This window comes from Melanerpes formicivorus, unplaced genomic scaffold (genome assembly GCF_026170545.1).
Source record: "Melanerpes formicivorus ecotype bairdi unplaced genomic scaffold, bMelFor1.0.p_v2 SCAF_2, whole genome shotgun sequence".
Lineage (NCBI taxonomy): Eukaryota > Metazoa > Chordata > Aves > Piciformes > Picidae > Melanerpes > Melanerpes formicivorus.
Genome location: NW_027142354.1, coordinates 4,628,835 through 4,652,899, shown reverse-complemented (window position 1 = coordinate 4,652,899; position 24,065 = coordinate 4,628,835). Strand labels below are relative to the sequence as shown.

The window sequence follows — 24,065 nt, the reverse complement described above, 5'->3', positions numbered from 1 at the left end:
ATCTGCTGGCAACACATCTTTTGATGCAGCCCAGAATATATGGGTCCAGAATATATGGGCTGAATGTTTCACTAGTACATTTCTGTAGATTGAGCATTGTAGACCCCAAAGTAGAAAACTGTTTGCTCTCATGCATTATCTCAGTGAGGGAAATCTTCAGCTGCTCTTTTTCACCTAGTCACTGATGCCTCCTGGCTTTGCAGGAACAAAGACCTCAGTCCCCTACCTGGCTGGAATTTTTGCACAGGAAAGGAAATGGACAGGAGAAGCAAAACCTACAATCAGTGCAATATAGCAGCATGTAAGCTTTATAAAGAAAAGCAAAAAGTACTTGTTTTGGGACATCTGAGTAAATGATGGATGCAGTTACAACATACAGAAGGCTCTCCTTCCTCAAGGCAAACCTGATTTAACCTACCTAAGAAATGACTAAAATGTTTTCTCTTCCAAAGGCTTATATGGATTGTATTAATTATGAATTATATGATTATCCTTAACAGGATTCTATGAAACTTGTTCATTTCTTGTTTTCCCCTAGATAACTGTTATAGCAAAAGGATAAAATACCCTTTGGCACCTTTCAATGGTACCCTAAAGAGAAGACATCAGTCTCACAAAGCCATCCCACAAATCTCACATCCTGCACAGACAGGACATCACTCTACTATTTCCAGAAGGATATAGAGCTACTGAATAATTCTGGCCATCAGCTAAATAGCTTTTTCTTCACACTTCTCACTGTATCACATAATTAAGAAACCTGAAACAATCAAAACAAATCAAGTCAGAAATTACCTTGTCCAGGAAACTACTACTTCTCCCTTCTTTTTAATGATGTTTTTGGCATACAGACTAGGTGATGAAGCAGTCGAAGGCAAAGGAGAAGAGTCTTTGAAAGAAGGAGAGTCTTTGTTCTGCTGCAACTCATTCTTCTTACTGGAATTTTGTTTGGGTGTTGAATTTAACTCTTCAGGCTTCACATCACTTGCATCACTCCCTTCACCTGCTGACTCAGTTTCTTTTCGTCGCCGTTTTGAGTTGGAGTTCTCTTCGACAGCCTCCCTTTTCCTTTTTTGACTCGTTTTATCATCAGTACTTATCTGGCATCCTACATCAGTATTTGAAGTGGATTGCTTTTCAAGATCACATTCACCTGCTACAGTCTCATTGGAAAGCTCTTCTGTTAAGTCTATAAATGCATCAGAGCACTCTTCCAGCTCCTCCTTTTTATCACTGGCTTCCGAGCTTCCTGTGGAAGCTTCCTGAGCCCTGCTGTCTGCCGTGGATTCCACTGCGCTACATGAAGTTTCACCAACAATATCATCTGTTAGGTCTATGTATGACTCTACACTGCATCCAACAGGGAAAGAAGAGTGAGATTTAATACTCACTTCATTTATGTTTTCAGATACTTTCAATCTGTGTGCCTGAGAGTGCTCAGAGACCTCATCTAAGCTCTGAGTGTTGTGGCTCTCCATGTTTGAAAACTTTCCACGGGGTCCAAGCAACCCAGCGGTTTCTTCCTTTCCAATGCTACCATGAGACTCCTTCAGAGGCTGAGGTAAGGCAGGATTTTGTTCTTGGCCAGTGGTGACACGAGACAAACAATTAGTCTTATGCAGATCTGGTTTGGTGCCTTCTAGCACAGTGGCTGCTATGGCACTCTGACAGTCCTTTTCTTTCTCCCCACTTCTCATTTCTGCTTTTTCAGCCCTGGCTGAGGATGCCCGCACCTCCTTCACTGAAGCCAGGTGATCAGTTGCTGGTGAGGTAGATGGCACTGCACGCCTGATCTTCACAATAAAGTGATCATTGGACTTCTCCATGATTACTGCCTGCATTGGTAGGCTGGGGCGACACTGAAAACCGGGAGCAACAGGCCGACTTGTCCACGATGAAGAACAACTTGATTTACTGCTTGAGTTATCAGATTCTAAAGCCAAATGAATGTCTTGTTCAGTGGCATCCTCCTCTTCAAGAAGTGCATCTTCACTGTAATGTGCACTGAGAACACCCTCAGGAGTTGAGCTAGAATTACTCTCAGGTTTTAGGAAGCTGAGGTGAGCATCCGATTTCAAGGGTGAAGGAATAGTTAAGGAAACAGCCAAATCTTCAAGCAGGATAGAAGAAACAAATGATTTACTCTTTTGTAAACTGCATTCATCCTCTTTACATGAAGCTGCATTTGTAGGAACATCAAACATGCAGCTCTCATCTAGGACATCTGGATCAACAGGTAGCTGAAGCCTAGCTCCTAAAGAAGGAGCTCTTAGAGGTGAAACAATAGGCCAGTTAATGTCTTCTACTGGTCGAGATTCCATACATGCCTCCTTTGGAACAATCTCCTGTGCCAGTCCAGCAGCATTAGCTTTGCATTTGTGACTGTCTAAAAACTGTTTTTCTGGAGTCCTGAACTCCCACTCATTTCGGTCTACACTGCCACCATTTTTTTCTAAGAGATCAGAACCTTGCAATAAGCTTTTGAAAATTTCCCCCATCTGAGCATCGCTTACGAGATTAAAGGTAAGGCTGGAGGCTTGTTGTTCTGTGAGAAGCTCATAACTCAGATCAGACTTGCTAGCATCTCTGGATAGCTGGAATCTGTCCTTTTCGTACTTTGCCCCTTTCAGTGGGGTGAGAGTGCCTTGCAAATTGTTCTCTTTAGAGAGGTGCACTTTGGTTTGGGAATTCCTCGTGTTATCAATGGAGTTAAGACACTTCGTAAAGGCAGCTTTTGGGGCATCTGTTTTATTTTTCTCAAGGTGACACTTAGGCTGCTGAGAATCCACAATCTGCTTTGAAAGGATATATTCTTCAGGCTTCTGAGGTCTGGCTTTCAGGGACTTTTTCCTAGACCTTTGCACGTCGTTTTTGTGATGGATCTTGTGTTTTTGCTTTCCGGCTTTTTCAAACCTCCCTTCCTCGCTCTCCTTTCTCACATTTCCCACGTCACACAGTTTTATTATCATTCTCCTTATCTTTTCAAATATGTAATCAAGCTGTTCATCTACAAATTTCCACAGCTGTTTCTTCAGATCTGAGACTTGCTGCTCAAAAAGACGGTCGACTATGGTGTGCTTTTCAATTTGCTTAAGTTTGGACTCTATAATACCACAGATATTCAATTTTAAGGTCTCACCTAACGTAGACATCTTGGAGAAGTTCAAGTATTTTATTAATGATGTAAAATTTATGATACCAGACTCTATAATTCTGTGGAAGTGCTGAACTGGGAAGTGCACCTTGAACTTCATATAATTCCTCCTCATTTGTTTTCGTATAGCTCTTAGCATCTGCATGACTTCGTGTACATTTGAAGGTTCAACAACAACGTGAACTATTTTTTCAAGGCAAGCAATGCTCACTGTTTTATTTTTCTTCAAATCCTTTGGAGGTCTGAAACTCTGATTCTTATGCCTCTCTCCGTTCTTCTTTGTACTGACTTTCACAGAAACGTATTTTCCATTATCTTCACTGCAATGCACGGTTCTGCCCTTTTGATTCTGCGGACTGCTGCTCCAACTTCCTGTCTTAGGAGAAACTTTAGGGTTTGAAGGCTTTGCATTTTCAGAGCCTTTTTCTGGTTTAGCTTTCTCTTCATCACTACTTACGATTTCTCCTTCTTCTATTTCATCTGAAGAGATACTCAGCTGGGACTCCATCTCTACATGTTCATCAGACATGCTAACTGGCTTTTGATTTTCCTTGTTTACCTCTTTTGACAAATTCTTTGAAGGACAGACGACAACTGTACTTTCAGGAATCAAATCTATGAAAAGAAAACAGTTTGCTGATCACCATAAAGAAGGCAATTATAAAACCAGACACTTTCAGAAAAACCTGGAAGATTCGAATAGAATAGAATAGAATAGAATAGAATAGAATAGAATAGAATAGAATAGAATAGAATAGAATAGAATAGAACAGAACAGGACCAGGTTGGAAGAGACCTTCAAGATCATTGTGTCCAACCCATCAACCAATCCAACCCACCTAATCAACTAAACCATAGCACCAAGCACCCCATCATGCCATGGGTTAGTTGTTTAGGTGGGTTGGATTGGTTGATGGGTTGGATGCGATGATCTTGAAGGTTTCTTCCAATCTCGTTTGGTTTATTCTAAAGGTTTATTCTAAAGTCTCCTCCTGAACACCTCCAATGATGGTGACTCCACCACCTCCCCAGGCAGCCCATTCCAATAGGCAATCACTCTCTCTGTAAAGTAATGTTTGAGAACCTTTTGTCTGAGACTGCCAATGGCAACTCAAGAAGTTTGAGCTTTAACAAGCTTGGGTGATTTATTTTGCTTCAGCAGCTAGTTTAAAGACTATTCCTGAGCAAAGGAAAGCAAGTAAGACCTCAACATTTTTTGTGTGTGTGTAAGTGTGAAAAGTGATTTTATCTTACAAATCACAGAATTGTCAGGGCTGAAAGGGACTTCAAGGATCATCTAGTTCCAACCCCCCTGCCATGGGCAGGAACACCTTGTGTTAGATCAGCTTGCTCAGAGCCCCATCAAGCCTGGCCTTAAAAACTTCCAGGGATTGGGCTTCTACCACCTCCCTGGGCAACTTGTTCCAGTGTCTCACCAACCTCATGGTGAAGAACTTCCTAATATCCAATCTGATCCTAATCACTTCTAGTTTTGCTCCATTCCCCCTAGTCCTATCACTACCTGATACCCTAAAAAGTTCCTCACTAGCTTGCTTGTAGGCCCCTTTCAGATACTGGAAGGCCACAATGATGTCTCCTTCGAGCCTTCTCTTCTCCAGACTGAACAGCCTCAGCTCTCTCTGTCTGTCCTCACAGGAGAGGTGCTCCAGCCCTCTGATCATCCTTGTGGCCCTTCTCTGGATACATTCCAGCACTAAACATGGGAAAATCTAGTAGTTTCCATGAGCTTTGCACCATTTACTGTAACAGTTTTCAGACCACTGCAAGAGCTAGATTTTAACATCATTATGGATTAATATTTATGTATACTATGTGGCTTTTCTTTTAACAGTTTTACAACAAAATCCAAAATGATAAGAACAAATGACCCATTCATGTTTGCATCCAACTATCTCTTCTTGGGCTTGCTAAAAAGGTTCTTCGGAGTTTTCCAATAAAGTGACCTACTACTAAATAGCAACAAAGAAGAGTGCTAGGCACTGCACAGAGGATAAAACTCCTGTTCCAGTTTCTGATGCATTTTGGATTGCCAGCACTGTAAATAAGCACAACAGTGGAAAAAGCTTTTTTTATTTCAACTGGAGGCTTTCCCCAAAATGCACTGGCTAGGCCACACCTTGAGTACTGTGTCCAGTTCTGGGCCCCTCAATTTAAGAAGGACATTGAGATACCTGAATGTGTCCAGAGAAGGGCAACGAGGCTGGGGAGAGGCTTCGAGCACAAGCCCTATGAGGAGAGGCTGAAGGAGCTGGGATTGTTTAGCCTGGAGAAGAGGAGGTTCAGGGGAGACCTTATTGCTGTCTACAACTACCTGAAGGGTGGTTGTAGCCAGGAAGGGGTTGGTCTCTTCTCCCAGGCAACCAGCATCAGAACAAGAGGACGCAGTCTCAAGCAGCGCCAGGGGAAGTTTAGGCTAGAGGTGAAGAGGAAGTTCTTCACAGAGAGAATTGTTAGCCATTGGAATGGTGGTGGACTCACCATCCCTGGAAGTGTTCAAGAGGGGATTGGACATGGCACTTGGTGCCATGGTCTAGCAGTCATGAGGTGTTGGGTGACAGGTTGGGCTTGATGATGATCTTTGAGGTCTTTCCCAACCTTGTTGATTCTATGAAAACTTCTAGCTCTTGAATAACAGGAATGAGGTATGCAAGGGACAGGCTAAAATTCTACCAATTAGCATGCCTTACTCTGCCTGACACATAAATTTACTGCATGTTTTATCTTTTTGAGGTATCATTAGACATGCATTTAATAGTTATTTAAAATTCAACCCAAATGGCGTTTTGCTAAGAAAAATCAGCTCTTACAGCTAGCTACAAGCAGCATGTTTCAAAAGATGAAAAGATAAGCTCATTTCCACTGTACAAGAATCCCACTGAAGTGCCCATGTACTGATTAATGAGCTTTGAAGTTAATTCCAGGCAATAATAAAACACTCTTCTGTTCAATCGCACGCAGACTGCTTAAATACCTCTAACCAACATTTAAGCTCAAAAAGATTGTATCTAAATTGAGCTCAATAAAAAAAAAAAAGAGTAGTAGTGGTTAACACTTTAAAGCAAGATTTGAAAATGTTTACTGGATGCAGACTTTACAGGAGCAGAAACATTCCATTTCAGTTTTATACCTTTCCAAACCAATCATTTCAACATTTTGAGAAACCAAAGCACAGCATGAAAGTGGTCAAAATGTCTATTAATATATGCACCCCTGTCCTGCAGAACAGTGGAAAGGTGAGCACTGAATTCCAAGGCCAGGAGAAGCCACAGCCAGTGGATTTAGAATAGAATAAGTAGAATAAACTTTAGAATAGAATAAACCAAACCAGGTTGGAAGAGACCTTCAAGATCATCGCGTCCAACCCATCAACCAATCCAACCCACCTAAACAGCTAACCCATGGCACCAAGCACCCCATCAAGTCTCCTCCTGAACACCTCCAATGATGGTGACTCCACCACCTCCTTGGGCAGCCAATTTAACTGATGCAGAACATTTGACATCATCAGGCAGAACACAAAGACATGTAGCCTTCTAACTTCAGAGCTAAAAATCACTGCTTTCCAACTTAGTGGCAAGTTCAGGACAGTGTGGAGTTCTGTAAGAAGCAACTCAGGCTAACACTACAAAATTAGAAAAATACTGTGCCCAGGTGGCCAAGAATGACAATGGCATCCTGGCCTGCATCAGAAATAGTGTGGCCAGCAGGAGCAGGAAAATCATTCTGCCCCTATACTCAGCACTGGTTAGGCCATGCCTTGAGTACTGTGTCCAGTTCTGGGCTCCTCAATTTAAGAAGGACATTGAGACTCTTGAGCATGTCCAGAGAAGGGCAAGGAGGCAGGGGAGAAGCCTTGAGCACAAGCCCTACAAGGAGAGGCTGAGGCAGCTGGGGGTATTTAGCCTGGAGGAGGCTCAGAGGAGACCTTATTGCTGTCTACAACTACCTGAAGAGAGGTTGTAGCCAGGTGAGGGCTGGTCTCTTCTCCTGGACAACCAGCACCAGAACAAGAGGACACAATCTCAAGCTGCACCAAGGGAAGTTTAGGCTCGAGGTGAGGACAAAGTGCTTCACAGAGAGAGTTGCTGGACATTGGAATGTGCTGCCCAGGAAGGTGGTGGAGTCACTGTCCCTGGAGATGTTCAAAAAGGGATTGGATGTGCTGCTTGGTGCCATGGTTTAGTAGTCATGATGTGTTGGGTGACAGGTTGGACTTAATGATCTTTGAGGTCTTTTCCAACCCTATTGATTCTATGATTCTACTTTGATCTCCAAGCTCTCCTGTCTACCCAGATATTTCAATATAAACTACTGTAGGAATCAAATATAAACTGTTAAAGCCATTCACACTTAAGAGTTGCCATTTCAAGCACAAGAGACCAAATTCCAGAGTAAACTATGCCAAGATTTGCAAAACATCCTAAGGATTATGTTTTGAAGCATGAGAAAAATGACTTAAATACCACTCTACCATTCCTCCAAATTTCCAAGAAAGCTTTTTAGAAGCTGCAGCAAGACATTACAGGAAGAGTTAAATTCACACAACTAACAGCTTTAAACTGTTCATCTTTACACTGATCATCTATTTTGTCTTCCTGTGTGTACTGTCTTTGCATTTTATCTCCCTGACACCTTATTTAGGTGTTAGCTCTTACTTCATTAATGATGAATCCTAATGTTCTATTTGTTCTACTTTTTCCCCACTAAGTGACTCATAATTATTTTATATACACACACACATACAAATATATATTCACAGTGAAATTCATTCAAATGGAGAGTGCAGCCTTCTCTTATCTGACATTCCTAGAAATGAAGTCTCAGGTACTCTCTTCAGCTTTCTCATAAATGAATACTTGAAAGAACATGATGCTAAATAACTTTTGCCTCTGCAATTTCAGAGAAAAACTTAATGAGATCTATTCAGAACTAATTGCAATTAAGAAACCTATACATTTTTTTTTTAGAGGTTAGTACATAACTCTTATTTCAACCACCCATCTGTCACTAATGACAAATTCCATTTTTTATAGCATCAATGTTCAGTTGGGTACAACTTTGGCTGCACTGTTACATGGTTCTGTTACAAACAAGATGGACCATGGAGATTTATACAGCTTAAAAAGAATCATAGTATGGCTTAGGTTCAAAGGGACCTTAGAGATCATCTACTCCAACCTCCCCACCATGGGCAGGGATGCCTCTCAACTAGACTTGGCTGCTCAAAGCCTCATCCAACCTGGCCTTGAACAGCCCCAGGGATAATGCCCCCCACAACCTCCCTGGGCAACCAATTCCAGAGTCTCATCTCCCTCACACTCCTTCCTAAGATCCAGTCTCAACATACTCTCTCTCAGCTTAAAAGCACTGCCCCTTGTTAGAATGGAATGGAATGGAATGGAATGGAATGGAATGGAATGGAATGGAATGGAATGGAATGGAATGGAATGGAATGGAATGGAATAGAATAGAATAGAATAGAATAGAATAGAATAGAATAGAATAGAATAGAATAGAATAGAATAGGACTGGAAGAGACCTTCAAGATCATCACGTCCAACCTATCATCCAACACCACCTGATCAACTAAACCATGCAACCAAGCACCCTATCAAGTCTCCTCCTGAACACCTCCAATGATGGTGACTCCACCACCTCCCCAGGCAGCCCATTCCAATGGGCAATCACTCTCTCTGTGTAAAACTTCCTCCTAACCTCCAGCCTAAACCTCCCCTGGTGCAGCCTGAGACTGTGTCCTCTTGTTCTGGTACTGGTTGCCTGGGAGAAGAGACCAACATCCAACTGTCTACAACCCCCCTTAAGGTAGTTGTAGAGAGCGATAAGGTCACCCCTGAGTCTCCTCCTCTCCAGGCTAAGCAGCCCCAGCTCCCTCAGCCTCTCCTCATAGGGCTTGTGTTCCAAGCCCCTCACCAACTTTGTTGCTGTTCTTATGGAAGTCCCTCTCCAGCCTTCCTGTAGGATCCCTTCAGGTACTGGAAGGCAGCTGTAAGGTCCCCCCTCAGAGTATCCTCTTCTCCAGGCTGAACAACCCCAGCTCCCTTAGCCTATCCTCATAGCAGATGTGCTCCAGCCCTTGGATCACCCTTGTGTCCCTCCTCTGGACTCGCTCCAACATTCTTAGGAAACGACAAATACTTTTAAAAAGGCAGTTAGAAGTAGTAACTCCTGCTTTCCTTGAATGAATCTTCTAAGTCTTTATGAAGAAAAGAAATTAGAATATACAAATACCTTTGTTGTAACTCTTCACAAGACCTTTGCAGGGACTTTCCATCTTAAGTGCTTTAGCCAAAGGGCGCATGGGACTGTTCAGCGGGCTGATTGCCTTTGGAAAATACCTCAAGTGATTGAGATCAATGCTCAGTATAGAGCTGTCATCATCAACAGGCACTGGGTTAGCTTCTCTCTCCTTAGTTCTAGGATACATCTCACCACTAAGACAAGATGATGCTGTACTGATTTCGGTTAGGTTTGGCTCCAGGTCAGAAGTATTCTGGTCCACCAATGGTTCACTCTTATCAGTTAACATAGCTCTGTCAAGTGACTGAGATGTATTCATATTAATTTGGCAGATACTCTTTTCCTCAGTGGGACATTCGATGTTTTCTGCAGCCAAGTGATCAACATGCTTCACTACTTCCAATGAAGAGTCTGGTTTTACTTCCCTAATACCATCTGCAACATCATGGGACTCCATGTCACCAGAACTTTTGGGTTCCAAGTCATCCAAGACAAGGTTCTGAGAGCCATGTTTGTCTTCTGAGCTTTCTATGTCAGTAGCTAGCCATGTTTTATGTTCCTCTTTCTTCTCTGATGCTGACTCTGGAAGGGCACCCATACTTTCATTGGTAGAGTCACACTGTGCCACTTCTGCTGTTGGTACATCATCATCCTGCATCACACCCACTCTCAGAGGCAAGTCTTCACACTCTGCCATGCTCCTTGCCATCTCCAGGGGCAAAGATCCAGAGTGAATCAGATCTGTCACTGCTGCTGCTGTTGCAGCTTCTGATTCAACCAGATCACAAGCCTCTGCTGCTTCAGACAATGTCTGAGCCTGCAGCTCATCAGGAATTAGTACCTCTGCTGCCTCTGGCAAGGCTTGGCGCGGTACCTGACCCACTTCTGGTTCTGATAAGGTTTCTGAGCTCAGTTCATCAGTTGCCACTGCTGGCAATGCTTCAGACGGTGCTGGATCTGCAGTGGCTACTTTCAAGGCTTCATTTTCAGAATCGACAGAAACAGGCAGTGCTGGTTCCATGTTGCTTTGAGCTGCACTGTCCACAACTTGCAGAGTTGAATTAATTTGTTCTGTGGGACCACAGTTAACAGGGTGGTCAGAATCCAACAGTTCTGCCTGCAGTGTGAGCTCTGTATTTCCCTCATCAGTGGCCCTTTGTGAAAGTGCTTTAAGCCCATCTGTTGGAGAGAGACATTGTTTCTTAGCAGGAGAAAGAGTTAAATTTAGCTTTTCCATGAAGCTAAGTTTTAAATCTTTCCTTTTTGTCCCAGTGCGATCATCTTTAGTTTTGTGAGCTTTATGGTCTTTCAAGCTGTCTGCTACTCTGGATGTGTCTACTAACTTATAGGACTTGTTTCTCTCACTTTTTGTAGCATCTGTACCTTTCTTGGATTCTTTCACAGATTGGTGAGAATCCTCTCTCAAAACTTTTCTTTCATTTCTAAAATGTCTATTTTCATCCTGATCCTCTCTGTCTCTTTTCCTTTTTTCTTCAGTTCTGTGTCTTTCTGATTTGGAATGTGCTGTTTCCCATTCATATCTACCACCGCTTTCCTTCAAGCGTGCATATTTATGCTCTCTGCCGCTGGAATTCGAGGGTGAAGTCCTTCCCTCTCGAGGAGTGTGATCACTTGTTCCCCTGTCTCTCTTGCAGTCAATGTCTTTTCCTTTTCTAGACTCTTCCACACGACATTTACGTGACTCATGAAGACTCTTGGAATGTTCATTCTTGGAGTGTGGACTACTCCCTCTACCAGACCTCCTTGCCTGCTCTTGTAGCTTTTCATTTGGTTTAGATTTTTGACTAGCATTTTTTTCATCTCTATCATGTGTTTTAATGTCCTTCTTCAATACACTTTGTGATCTCTCATCGCCATATGATTCGCCTCTTGTTTGGTACCTGTCTTTACCAGCAGTTTGTTTCTCCCAGGAAGAAACACTCCTTTCTACTCTTCTTTCTACACTTGGACTGCATTTGAGTTTTACACCCTGACTTTTTTGTTGCAACTCATTTTTACTAGCCTTCTCTGAGAGGGTTTTCAGCTTCTGTTGAGGATCTGGATTCCCCTCTTCTCCATCACCGCTGTTTCCAGTGCTCTGATGTACTTCTCTTTTGTATTTGTTGACATTTCCCCTACTGCACTGTTCATTACTTTTAATTTCTTTTCTTTCCTTTCTGTTGTCTTTGTCTTTTGAAACATGGTCATGGTTTGGTGGACAGGTGTGAGCACCATCACTGCAGAGCTCTTCGGGAGGGTATTTCGGCAAATATGGAGTGTTTCTTTTTTCAGAGACAGCCTTCCCATTGTCCACATTATGAGATGAGTGACTGTGGTGTGTATCCTTTGAACAGTCATTTTTAATTCTATGCTCCATCTTCACACCATCACCTAAATCAGAAGGTCTGAACTTGGAATCTTTCGTTTTACACGTCTCAGAGCATCTTCCGCTATTTGACCCTGGAAGGTATGTTCTGGTGAAACTACTTCGATGATTGGGAAGTTCTGATAGCCTGTTTATAAAGCAAAAAAAAAAAACCAGGTTGCATTATTCTGAGATTTATTTAAGCATAACTGAAGCTGAATTGCAGTGCATCCTTTAATTTCTAATTTTTTTCTTCATGCTTTCTTTCAGCTTCAGGTTGAAAAAAAATAGGCATAAAAAGTTTAATAATTACTGTGTTTCCCACATTAAATTTATGTAGCCTCTTTGGCTAGATCTGTGGAACTGAGCAGACTAGCAGACTAATTCTGAAACTGAATTTTGTAAGGTATTATGGGTTGTGAAATATGCAAGATGGCTAGAAAACCCATCAAGAACAGGTGATTCCACAAAACAAACAAAAAGAAATTCAGGCAAGTGGTCACCCTTTGGATTCCTCCTTGTTTTCTTCAATTAGAAACCAAAGACCTCATCAAGCAAAGACATTTACTTCCTCTGATGGTACCACTACTAAACTTAACAACTGTTTATTATGTCATTGTTTTCTTCATTAGTTTTACTTCAAATACACAGAAATGTTTCTTACAGGTATATAAACATGATCAGACAGAAAGTGTGTTTTCCATTCTGCCTGGTTGTACCTTTGGTGGAGATTACTGATTTCTTCATCCTTACGGTTAATTTCCACTCTTGCTGTTTTGATAAGTGCTGAAATATTCTTTTTGAGGGCTAGGTTTTCATTCTGTAGAATGACATTCTGGTTTAAATATGTACAAAAAAAAGACAGTGAGAGAGAAAAGGAGAATTAGCTTGGGCACCCAAACAGGTAATGAAAAACAGTACAAGATAACCACTAGAAAAAGTCCCAACACGTGCAAACTGACAGTAGAATATACAGAAGCTGTTTGAAGCTAGAATTAAGTCAGAATGACAGAGATCCAAAAGAGGGGGGTTGTGTTTGGGTTTTTTGGGGTGATTTCTTTCTTTGTTTTTCTGTTTAGTGGTTGTTGGAGTTTTTTTGTTGTGGATTATTTTTTTTGGGGGGGTGGGGTGTTTATTTGTTTGGGGCTTTTTTAATATTGCTCACTTTTATACTCCTGTTTGTGCTCTTGGTAATTACTTAAGATGTTTTAAGGACACAATTTATTAATACTGAAATATGCCATAAACCAAGTAGCCATAGAACAAAAAAATTCTAATCCCCTCCTCCACTTCATGGCTTTACTCAATTTATTACTTTCTTGGCCACTGTTTCCAACGAAAGACGTAGCTTTTAAGCACTTTCAGAAAGAGGGTAACTGACTGTCTTTCAAGGTACCAAAACCAACTTTGGGTGCCCTATCATTCTAATATTTCTGCATGTGGTGGTCTAGAACCCTATCTGCCAATCCCAGAGATAGCCCTTTTAAAAAAAAACATTATCCTCAGCAAAGCCTGCTCAGAAAGGCAGACAAGTTTTGCAGAAAACAATGCAGAAATGTCACAGGGCAGAAACACTGCTTAAAGATGCCAAGTGTAGAACCTTTCAGACTAGATCTGTGATACACAGAGAAGCATGCTGTAGAATTGCCCAAAATAATCTAACTAGATGATAATCTAAATATTTAGAACGACACAGCATGGGCATACTAGCACAAACCGAAGAGCAGTTCAGCCTTATCAGAATGGTACTATGCTCAAAGCAACTCAGACATACATATAGCGATAGGACTAGGGGGAATGGAATGAAGCTGGAGGTGGGGAGATTCAGGCTGGATGTGAGGAGGAAGTTCTTCACCATGAGAGTGGTGAAGCCCTGGAATGGGTTGTCCAGGGAGGTGGTTGAGGCCCTGTCCCTGGAGGTGTTTAAGACCAGGCTAGATGAGGCTCTGGCCAGCCTGATGTAGTGTGGGGTGTCCCTGCCCATGGCAGGGGGGTTGGAACTAGATGATCCTTGTGGTCCCTTCCATCCCTGACTGATACTATGATACTCTTCCTGTTCTAGTGACAGGTCAGGTACTTTTGAAACTCTCTCCCAAGTGCATTAAAGATCTATTTCTTACAAAAACCCAAGAGAACTAGACACCTTTCAGATAAGTCTTCATTTGCCATGCTTATTTTCTAATTAAGTAGTGAGAACAGAGCCTTTAAACAACTGTAGTCTGTGTGCAGTATCACTAAATGAGTTGACCCACTGATTTTCTTAGTAGGTTATCCTAGCAACTCTCCTAGGTGGAAGAAGCTTCCAGCACCTGCAAAGATGCTTTACAAACCATCCACAGGATGGATCAATTCTGGAAAGCATATGAAATTAACTCTCAAAGCAATATTCAGTTTGCTTCATATAAACCTTAACAATGTTGCTTTTTGAACTACAGTACCTGTGCCTGAATTTCCTTAAATTTCTTCATCAATTCTTTAATTTGTTGCTGACATTTTCCATATTCTGCTTGCAACTGTCAAAGAGAGAAGAATTCACAGCACAGAAGCAGACTTAATTACACAGAAGAGTTACTCAGCTAGATTTATAGTTTGTTAACACAATAATGTATGTCACAAAGTTCTGTGTTGGGTTTTTTTTTCCCCCCAAAGTAATATATTAAAACAAAAAGCTTCAGTATGCCCCCACAGGTACACAAGCTTCTAAAACATCACAAACACTCAAATAAGAGTAAATCTATGCATGCTTGCTAAACAGTAATAGACTAGAGAGCAACAGGAAGCCACAGTATTGTGAAACTGAAGACACCATTACCAAGGAGCAGGCGTTCTCAGAGCCCCACAGGCAAGGACTCGTCAGATTTCACATAATACAAAACAGGTATGGAAAAGCACGACCAAAAGTTACCACACACAAACCTGGACTGACAAAATAGGCTGCAAAGGACTGCTAGAAATCACAGAATTACACAAATTACATTTGGCACAAGCCCTTATTTAAAAGTAGATGGCAACAAAACTTTCACAGAAGAATGGAGAACTTCCCTGTTGTAATACTTAATAGAGTAAACTGCTTTCAGACTTTCAAAGTGAACTTCCGTCGCTTAGTAAAGTCCTGTGGGTATGAATCCCGCTTCTTCTATAGTACATGGTATCTGTGGATGCCTGTTCCTTTTATTCCAAAGCTCAAGTGAGTTAAGCTGAGTCTTATGGGCCATAACAGGTGATGCTACACAAATAAGTGTTCTGTTATCTGTTAGGAATAGTTTTCTACTACATGGTTGTCTTCAGACTCAATGATAAACTTTAATGATGCATAAGATTAATCCATGATCTATTTGCTATAATCTAGTAAAATTCATTCTGCACATTGGCCACAACAACCCCATGCAGTGCTGCAGGCTGCGGTCAGAGTGGCTGGAGAGCAGCCAGGTAGAGAGGGTCGATGGTAGGCTGAACATGAGCCTGCAGTGTGCCCAGGCAGCCAGGAGGGCCAATGGCATCCTGGCCTGCATCAGGAACAGTGTGGCCAGCAGGAGCAGGGAGGTCATTGTGCCCCTGTACACTGCACTGGTTAGGCCACACCTCGAGTCCTGTGTCCAGTTGTGGGCCCCTCAGTTTAGGAAGGAGGTTGACTTGCGGGAACCAGTCCAGAGAAAGGCAATGAAGTTGGTGAGGGGTCTGGAACACAAGCCCTATGAGGAAAGACTGAGGGAGCTGGGATTGCTTAGCCTGGAGAAGAGGAGACTCAGGGGTGACCTTATCACTCTCTACAACTACCTGAAGGGAGGTTGTAGACAGGCGGATGTTGGTCTCTTCTCCCAGGCAGTCAGTACGAGAACAAGAGGACACAGTCTCAGGCTGTGCCAGGGGAGGTTCAGGTTGGATGTTAGGAAGAAGTTCTATACAGAGAGAGTGATTGCCCATTGGAATGGGCTGCCCGGGGAGGTGGTGGAGTCGCTGTCATTGGAGGTGTTCAGGAGGAGACTTGATGGGGTGCTTGGTGCCATGGGTTAGTTGTTTAGGTGGGTTGGACTGGTTGATGGGCTGGACACGATGATCTTGAAGGTTTCTTCCAACCTGGTTTATTTTATGTAATTCTATGTAATTGGGAGAAATGTCAAGACTAGCTCTGTTACCAGACACCTGGAACATAATACAGCTGATACATGAAACCCCATACAAAGGGCATCAAATGAGAACAGCCCAGGTCACAGAGTGAGAGATTTGCTTATTCTGACAAATTTGTTGACATAACTTATCAGCATACAGGGAAACTGTTTTTAAACGATGTGAGCATACTGACATGTTTTTGCACTTTACACAGGAAAACTTGGAATAAAAGACTCCAAAATGCTAGAATTATTTACTTCACATTGATACAAACCTCATTGTACGATGCTTCCTTTGCAGTCCCTTCTTCGATTAGGATCTCATCAAATAAATTCAAGCCGTTTCCAGCTGGTGTGGAATTTCGAGCAGAATTGTCTGCAGAAAGAAAAATCGATCAGGTAGAGATTTTTACTGGCCAGGTTGCATTCTGTCAGTGAAGAAAAAAAACCTTGGACCTTTTCTGGAGAAATTCCTATTTTGAATTTCGATATTTATGTTAGTTTTGTGTGGAGCACTTGCATTTACATGGAAGGTAATGAATATTAAAGTCCAGCTGAAAACTGTGTTAGAAAAATTAAAACATATGCAGGATAGCTAAGAACAAAGATGGGTGCATTTTATGACTGTCTAAGTCAGTTGCTTAAGTCAAAGGAGAGCTATATCACAGTAAATCTGTCTAATTTACAGAGCAGATCACTGTAGCAGTGATCTGCAGCTCCACAATTCCAGAGCAAACAGATAGCAGGAAGCTAGAATGAACTATGTGCATCCCACAGCTCAGGCAGCTTTTGGCCAGACTTCACCCTGGAAATATTTGCATTTGAAAAAAAAAATTACTGAGAAAAGAAATACTCAGATGCCAGTGACACTTTCACAGAGAGATCAGTTGATTGGCAGGTCAAGGGGGGTGATTCTCCCCCTCTACTCAGCTCTGCTGAGACCCCACCTGGAGTACTGTGTCCAGTTCTGGAGCCCTTATTACAAGAGGGATATGGAGGTGCTGGAATGTGTCCAGAGAAGGGCCACAAGGATGATCAGAGGGCTGGAGCACCTCTCCTATGAGGACAGACTGAAGGAGTTGGGGCTGTTCAGTCTGGAGAAAAGAAGGCTCTGAGGTGACCTTATTGTGGCCTTCCAGTATCTGAAGGGGGCCTACAGGAAGGCTGGGGAGGGATTTGTCAGGATGTCAGGTAGTGATAGGACTAGGGGGAATGGAATGAAGCTGGAGGTGGGGAGATTCAGACTGGATGTGAGGAGGAAGTTCTTCACCATGAGAGTGGTGAAGCCCCGGAATGGGTTGTCCAGGGAGGTGGTTGAGGCCCTGTCCCTGGAGGTGTTTAAGATCAGGCTGGATGAGGCTCTGGCCAGCCTGATCTAGTGTGGGGTGTCCCTGCCCATGGCAGCGGGGTTGGAACTAGATGATCCTTGTGGTCCCTTCCAACCCTGACTGATTCTATGATTGGAGTCCAATGGAGTTACTGCAGAGCTGGTGTGGGGTTGAACATTGTGTTTCTTGTGTTAAATAAATAAATAGCTGTAGTTCCAAAGAAATGAAAGAAAACAAAACCAAACCTAACCCAACACCCCAATCATTTAGATAATAGTGTTTTTTCTTCAAATCAGCCTGTGTACTCTATTCACCAAATATGCATTACTGACAGAACCTGATTTACTATACTTTTGAAATACAGATTCATTTGCAGGCAAATAATTTGTTAGCTATCAAATCAAATTGAAACAAGTAGGTATTGAAGTACACAAACACATGTTTACACCAGCTAAGTGTAAACTTAAAGCTAACTGTTGTTTTACTTGAAACCAGCCTGAGCAGCACAGACTTGATAAAGCTTGAAGCCAAGCAGCATGATGCAATTAACCTACCAGGAGCTGTCAAACTATTGTCCAAGCCATCGTAAATATCCACTGAGCTCTCATCACCTTCCTTGAAGGGGGAAGCTTCAGCTAAAGAAGATGGACCAAAGACAAAAGTAAACATTTAGTAAACTCCAATCTCTACTTTTCTATAAAGTAAGCATAGCTGTCATCCTAGACCAGCAGAGACTAGTAAAAGTAGTAGCACAGACTAATAAAAGACAGGGGAATTCTATCCAACAAGCTGCTGCTACTGTGGAGAAAGGACATTTAGTGTCCAAAGACCAACAACAGTCTTGCAAAATCAGTTCTTAAGTATTACAGGAATTGTGCATGAAGCAAATTGTATGGCTTTAAATAAGTCAACTTTATCTGAACTTGAAACTTTTCTAGAACACACTGAATACATAAGTTAGGCAACTCAGAAATAAAAATAGAAGAATTAATATGACAAAGCCAGTATGGTTAAAAGAAACATTTTTTGCTAAACAAAGTATTGTAACAGCCTGTATCATAATTCAAAGAATCTGTTTCAGCACTGCCATCTATTCACATTCTAACTGGCGCTGTGAAAGTATTTTAGTTCAAATCTCTTTGGTCACCCTTCATGCCTTTTTCCAATGGCCCTTATCACTCTCATCTCTTCTATGTGAATCTCTCCAATTCTGCAACAAATATTCACAGTTCTTCTGAAGCAGGGCATCTCACAAATACACATCAGATCAGTTAACTGCAGAGCTGGAAATAATGTTACTGTACCTTGATTACTGGTACTATATCAGATGATTGTGCATTTGCTCTTATGAATAGCAAACAAAGGAATGATATTCCTGTCAAAATACATGCTTCACTGAGATACAGCACAGGTTAAATTATACACCATAAAACAGAAGGGACAGACTAGTTCTAGACCTCCCCTCAAAACATAACAGAAATCCAAACTACACAGTTATGGCTTAAAATCCAAACTTAAACAGAATAGATCTTATAATGATCCTATGTCACAGCCATTTAATTGCAGTTGAAGTACATCAGTATTTGTCCTGCCTTCATTCACTGTGAAACATTAAGTAATGCAACACTTCTTACCGCTGTATCGGATATCAAACAGTCCTAGTCCATCCTCATCTGTTGCCATGATACAAACTCCCTATGGCTTCCCCATCTACGAGCAAAACATCAGAGGAAAGACAACAGGTTGACGATTTCAGAACAACATCGTCTAACAGAAGCATCTTGAAATACTTCAGTTACACCTCAGCTACCTGTAGACCCTTGCTCTTCAATGAAATCCAACACCGAAATGAGAAAACTCCAACATCAAGATAACAAACGTAAAGCTCCACTGCAAAAAGCAATACATTACCTGTACCCTAAACAAGTATGCTGAAGTACTTCAGCTGTATCTTTTATTCATATTAATAAATAAAGATCCTATAAAGGTATTGAAACAAGCACTACGTTGTCTGAATAGACCATCTGAATGGATATCTTAACCCGATTTGATAATCGTAGTTTCTTTTCTGCTAGCTGTTTAAGAGCAAGCTTTCCCTGCTTGACACCACCAGCCAGAGCAATAATGAGCAGAGGCAGGCAAGAAACATTTTGCCTACCAATGCATATAGTCATGCTCGGCCATAGGACGGATCGTATGGGCCACAGCAGCTATTGCAGAATGACTTTAAGAGCACTCAGGTTTGCAACACTGATACACAAGGATCTCTGAAGCGAAAGCAGTAGCCTGCAACACCAAGGCACCCACTGTATGGAAAAGCGGAGCGCAGAGAAAGGCTCGGGTGTGGGTGCAAGCAGAGGCACTGAGCAGCAGCCTGCCAGTTCAGAGGCAGCGGCCCTCATCCATTCCCCAGGCCTCACTCTCCCTGTACGGGCGGGAAGGGGCTCCCGCCCCAATTCCTGTCACGGCGGAAGCGCCCAGGATCTGTCGGGGGTCAGGGCCGATCGCGGCCCGAGAGCAGCACAACCGCTGCCGCGGCACGAGCGGCATCCCGCGCCCCGCAACCGCCGGCGGACTGGGGAGAGCAAACTGCGCCCAGGAGGAGAGGCCAGCAGGGCGCCGCATGTTACGCGGTGGGCAAAGCCAGATCGGGCCGAACCGAGCGGCGAGATCTGCGCACGGGTAGCAAGAGGAGGGAAGCGGCACTCGCGCGGGACGGCAAGGCGACACACCACCGAGCCCCCACCGGGCCGGTGGTGGAGAGAGGAAAGGACAGGACTCAAAGGAAGAAGAAGACTCTGCTGGGCAGGCCGCCGCGGCCTCACAACCCTCACTCACCGGTCAGCCGCCGCCCCCGGCCCGCGACACCCCGCAGGTGGCCGCCGCCGGCGCCAGTGGTCCCGCAGGCCGGGCGCCGAGGGGGCAGGGCTCTCGACCACGGCAGCCAACCACCGCAGACGCACGGCGCGCCCCGGCCGCGCCGTCAGCGAAACCCGCCCCCCAACCTGAAACAGTTGGCGCCAAAGCAAGCAGCGCGAGGCGGCAGCGCCCCTCCCCCTTGGCTTAGCCCCTCCCTTTTCCGGCCGCTCGCGCCCCCGGCCCAGTCCCTGAGCCGGGTGCTCGGCTCAGCGCGGGAAGATGCGCTGGCCCGCGGGGCTCCCCCCGCCTTCGCCTGCCCTGCGGGTGGAGCCGTTTCGGCCCGGAGGTGCGGCCTCTGGGTTCTCCGTGGTCGCCAGGCCCTCCTGTAAACGCTTTGGTGGGTGGAAAGGGGAGGGGAGCGGTAGCAGCAGGCTGTCTGGGCTGTTTCAAGGCCGCAGGCTGACCTGGTGTGAGTTGGTCGTAATCGTGAGAGGCCGCACCCTGATGCTGTAGGAGGCTGGACGTGAGGCAGCTCTGATAGCTCTCTCGGGAAGTCTGAGGGTTAAATCCGGTTGCTGCTGTCGGCAAGCCCGCCGTCAAACCCCTCTGGAAACATCGTTTAGTGCCTTAGATCTGCGATGTGATTTCGTGAGCTGTCTGTGGCTGGCGAGTTGGGGAGGGTGACGTGGAAATGGTAGCGTAATGCTGGCCTTCTTCCTCCCGAGCCTGAACCACCTGTTTGGGTTACTCACCACCCCTCCTCAGGCAGGACTCTGACTGGTACCATGACCTAGATTTCAAAGGCTTTGGGGTAAGAACTGTGATGGCCCTTGACCCGGCCTGCTATAGGCAAGTCCTGCAGCCACAATAACGGTTGACTGCCCGGGAAGCTGAGTGCCGGGCAGGACAAGGACACCAAGCAGAGCGCTGCACGCAGGAGCTTTCAGCGCCGTGAGAAACTCGCTCCACTGGCGAACAACTCCCGACAATCCAGGGAGCTCCGCGGAACTCCTAACGGACTACGCCTCCCAGCATGCAGCAGGAGCCCAGTGCCCCGGGACTCGGGTGGAGCGCTGCATGCCGGTAGCTGTAGTTTAGAGAAGGCACCGTCATGTGGGCGACGGGGTGGAGCCGCGCTGCCCTTCGCCTGCGACGTCGCGGGCGGGTGACGGTGCCGGTGAAGCGGAAGCTGCGCGTCTGTCTCGCGCCCCACGTGCTGCCGGCGGGCGGGTGAGCGCGGACACTTCTCCTCACCCCCCCAGTTCTGCCCGCGCTCCGGTGGCGGCGGAGGAGGATGGCCCACTTGCGGGTCCGCCTGGCGGAGCCGCTGCAGCTAGTGGCTCGCAGGAACGAGAAGAGCAGCGCGGAGCTGAGCAGGTTTCTGGCGAAACAGGTGAGCGGACGGTACAGGGCTCGACGGCAGCCCCGGGACGCCCTTCCTTCCTTTGGGCGAGTCGTACAGGGGCCGCTGAGGAGGGAGGAGGACGTACCTCGCTGCCTTCCTCCCCCGCGCCGCCATCTCCTCCCGGCAGCTTTGTCTGCTGCCCGCACCTCCTGGTCACCCCTCCCGCCCCTTCGTCCTCAGGCTGCCGGCGGATCCGCTCTGCGGGAACAAGTCTTGTGTGTGCTTGTTGAGGTTCCTTCCCCTATTCCGTCTCTTCCAGAGTTGTGCGGGAAAAACTCTGTGAGGCAGGTCGTCTCCTGTGCACTGGTACGCCGCTTATTGCCCTTCCCGAGGAGGCGTTTTGCCCCGCAGTTAAAGTAGTCGGTATTTTCCTTGTGCATGTCCAGTGACTCTGAAAGCACGATAGCGGCATGTTGTTCGCAAGCATCGTGACAGAGTCTAGTCTCTTAGTCCCTTAGCTGCTGCATGTTGAGGGAACTGGATTTGCTCAGCCTGCAGAAGTGGAAGCTGCAGGGAGGCTTTATTGCTCTCTGCAGCTACCTGAAAAGAGGTTTGTGGCGAGGTGGATGTCGGTCTCTTACCCCTCATAACACTAGCCGCACTGAGGAGATTTAGATGGGATATCAGAAGAAAGTCACTGAAAATGTTACCACACTTTGGAAAAGTCTTCCCAGGGAGGTGATTGGATCTTTATCCCTGGAGGTGTTTGAAAGACACAGGCATGTGGTGCTGAGGGTGCTGGCCCCAGCCTTGATAGAATTAGATGATGGTTCGACTCGGTGATTTTACAGATCTTTTCCAAACAAAACGATTCTGTGATTCTGTTACCATGATGTTATCGGTATGTCTTTAACTGCTGTAAGAATAGCATGTGGGATAAAAAGGACACGATTTTCTAAGGTTTGCTGCTTTTTTTCTAATTGCAGTGAAGCTGGAAACATGTTCCTGTTTTTACTGATTTCATACTTTGGCTTCATTACCTGTGAAAAGCACACCTGCCTGCTAAGGTGGTTGAGACCTAGCTCAGTGCTGGCTCTGAAATACTTGCAGACATGTAGTAACAGGACATCAACACATCAGGTGTTATAATTAATACTTTTCATGATAGAGCTTTAGAAGCTGCTGTATTTTGTACATACAGTGGGGCTCAAAATCCATATTTCTGTTTGAGTGTTCAGGAAATGTCCCAGTTGTTTGAAAAGTCTAGATCATGTATTTGTTTTCAGGATATTTGTTTGCAGTCTGAATTAGTCTCTTAGTTATGGAGGGGGAAGGCTTCCCTACTGGTAGCCAAGGTTCTGTGTTGGTAGACAGATGGCTTTTTCTTCTGTCTCTCTTCAGATCAAAGTAAAATTGATGTGAGCATGTATATTCTTACATTGGAGAATTGATTCTAATTGGTGGGAAGTATGATGAAGAGCTGATATTCAGGAGAAAGAAGCAGCCAAGAAATAGATATAGGGCTGGTGCAAATATGTGATGTAGCAGACAGATGGAGTGAACCAGAAGTGAGTCATCAAGACCTGTGACTGGGGAAGGGACTGTGCCCTTTCCCTTCTGGCAACTGCTCTGAGATACAGGGCAGGTTTTAAAGTGTCATGGTTTAACCTCAGCCAGCAATGAAGCACCAAGCAGGCACTAGCTCACCCTCCCCCTGCCCCACGTTGGATGGGGAGGAGCTCTGGAAAACAAGATGGGTTGAGATGAGAATAACTAAAGCAAAACACATTACAGCAGTAACAATAAAATAATAACAACAACAATAATTGTAATGAAGAGGAATATAACTAAAAGACATATAAACCCCAAGGAAAGACAAGTGATGCACAATGCAATTAGTTGCCATTTATTGACCAGTATACCTGAGCAGCAATCTGCCCCCTGACCAGGCCGACTGCCCCCAGTTTATATACTGAGCATAATGTTCTGTGATTTGGAATATCCTTTTGTATAGTTTGGGTCACTTGCCCTGTCAGCTACCTCCCAGCTTCTTGTGTGCCTGTTCACTGGCAGAGCATGAGAAACTGAAAAATCCTTAAGTGCTACTTAGCAACCTCTAAAATATCAATGTGTTATCAACATTCTTCTCACACTAAATCCAAAACACAGCACTGTGCTAGCAGTTAGGAAGAAAATGAACTGTATCATGTGAAACCAGGACAAAAGGTAGAAGTTATTAAAGCATGATTATATACAGAGATTCTGGAACAGGACATTAGTGAACAATGACACTTTCTTTTGAAAACTGAATTGCTATTACCAAGCTATAGATCTAGGGTTATGTTAGGCCAAGAAACAACTGTGGGCTCCAGTCATCACATCTGATTTGCTACCAGTTGTGTGCATTCTGGAAATGTAGAACCTTCTTGTTCTGCCACCTTGCTGTGTCTTTCTGGCTGCATAAATCTTCAGGTATTCCTTAATGGAATGGAACTTGCCCACAACTGCTCAGTAAGGAATGGTGTTTTGAGATTCTTAGTAAGGCACTGGTTACCTGTGCTTCAATATGTAACACAAACAGACTCTTTTCTGTAGAGTATTTCTATGCCATTACTTCTGCAAAGGT

General features: G+C 44.4%; 2 protein-coding genes across 4 annotated transcripts in view; one reads left to right on the top strand and one right to left on the bottom strand.

The window, feature by feature from the left end:
- Positions 1-21,087, bottom strand: part of CASP8AP2 (caspase 8 associated protein 2) — a 30,223-nt gene extending 9,136 nt beyond the window's left edge. The window contains exons 1-8 of one of the 3 annotated variants that reach the window (XM_068149495.1): positions 20,559-21,087; positions 18,870-18,945; positions 17,790-17,870; positions 16,183-16,283; positions 14,237-14,311; positions 12,518-12,633; positions 9,425-11,946; positions 796-3,769 (exon numbers count right to left, since the gene is read on the bottom strand). In XM_068149495.1, the coding sequence (XP_068005596.1) occupies positions 796-3,769; positions 9,425-11,946; positions 12,518-12,633; positions 14,237-14,311; positions 16,183-16,283; positions 17,790-17,870; positions 18,870-18,918 (5,918 nt within the window). In that variant the 5' untranslated portion in view covers positions 18,919-18,945; positions 20,559-21,087. Of the gene's footprint in view, positions 1-795; positions 3,770-9,424; positions 11,947-12,517; positions 12,634-14,236; positions 14,312-16,182; positions 16,284-17,789; positions 17,871-18,869; positions 18,946-20,073; positions 20,170-20,558 lie in introns of those variants that run through there. The other 2 variants (XM_068149505.1, XM_068149487.1) reach the window with 2 other exon arrangements.
- Positions 21,088-21,309: 222 nt separating this feature from the next.
- The window catches only part of MDN1 (midasin AAA ATPase 1), a 142,041-nt gene continuing 139,285 nt past the window's right edge, over positions 21,310-24,065 (top strand). Inside the window, exon 1 of the mRNA XM_068149473.1 lies at positions 21,310-21,487. Coding sequence (XP_068005574.1) covers positions 21,389-21,487 — 99 coding nt within the window. The 5' untranslated portion in view covers positions 21,310-21,388. The remainder of the gene's footprint in view (positions 21,488-24,065) is intronic.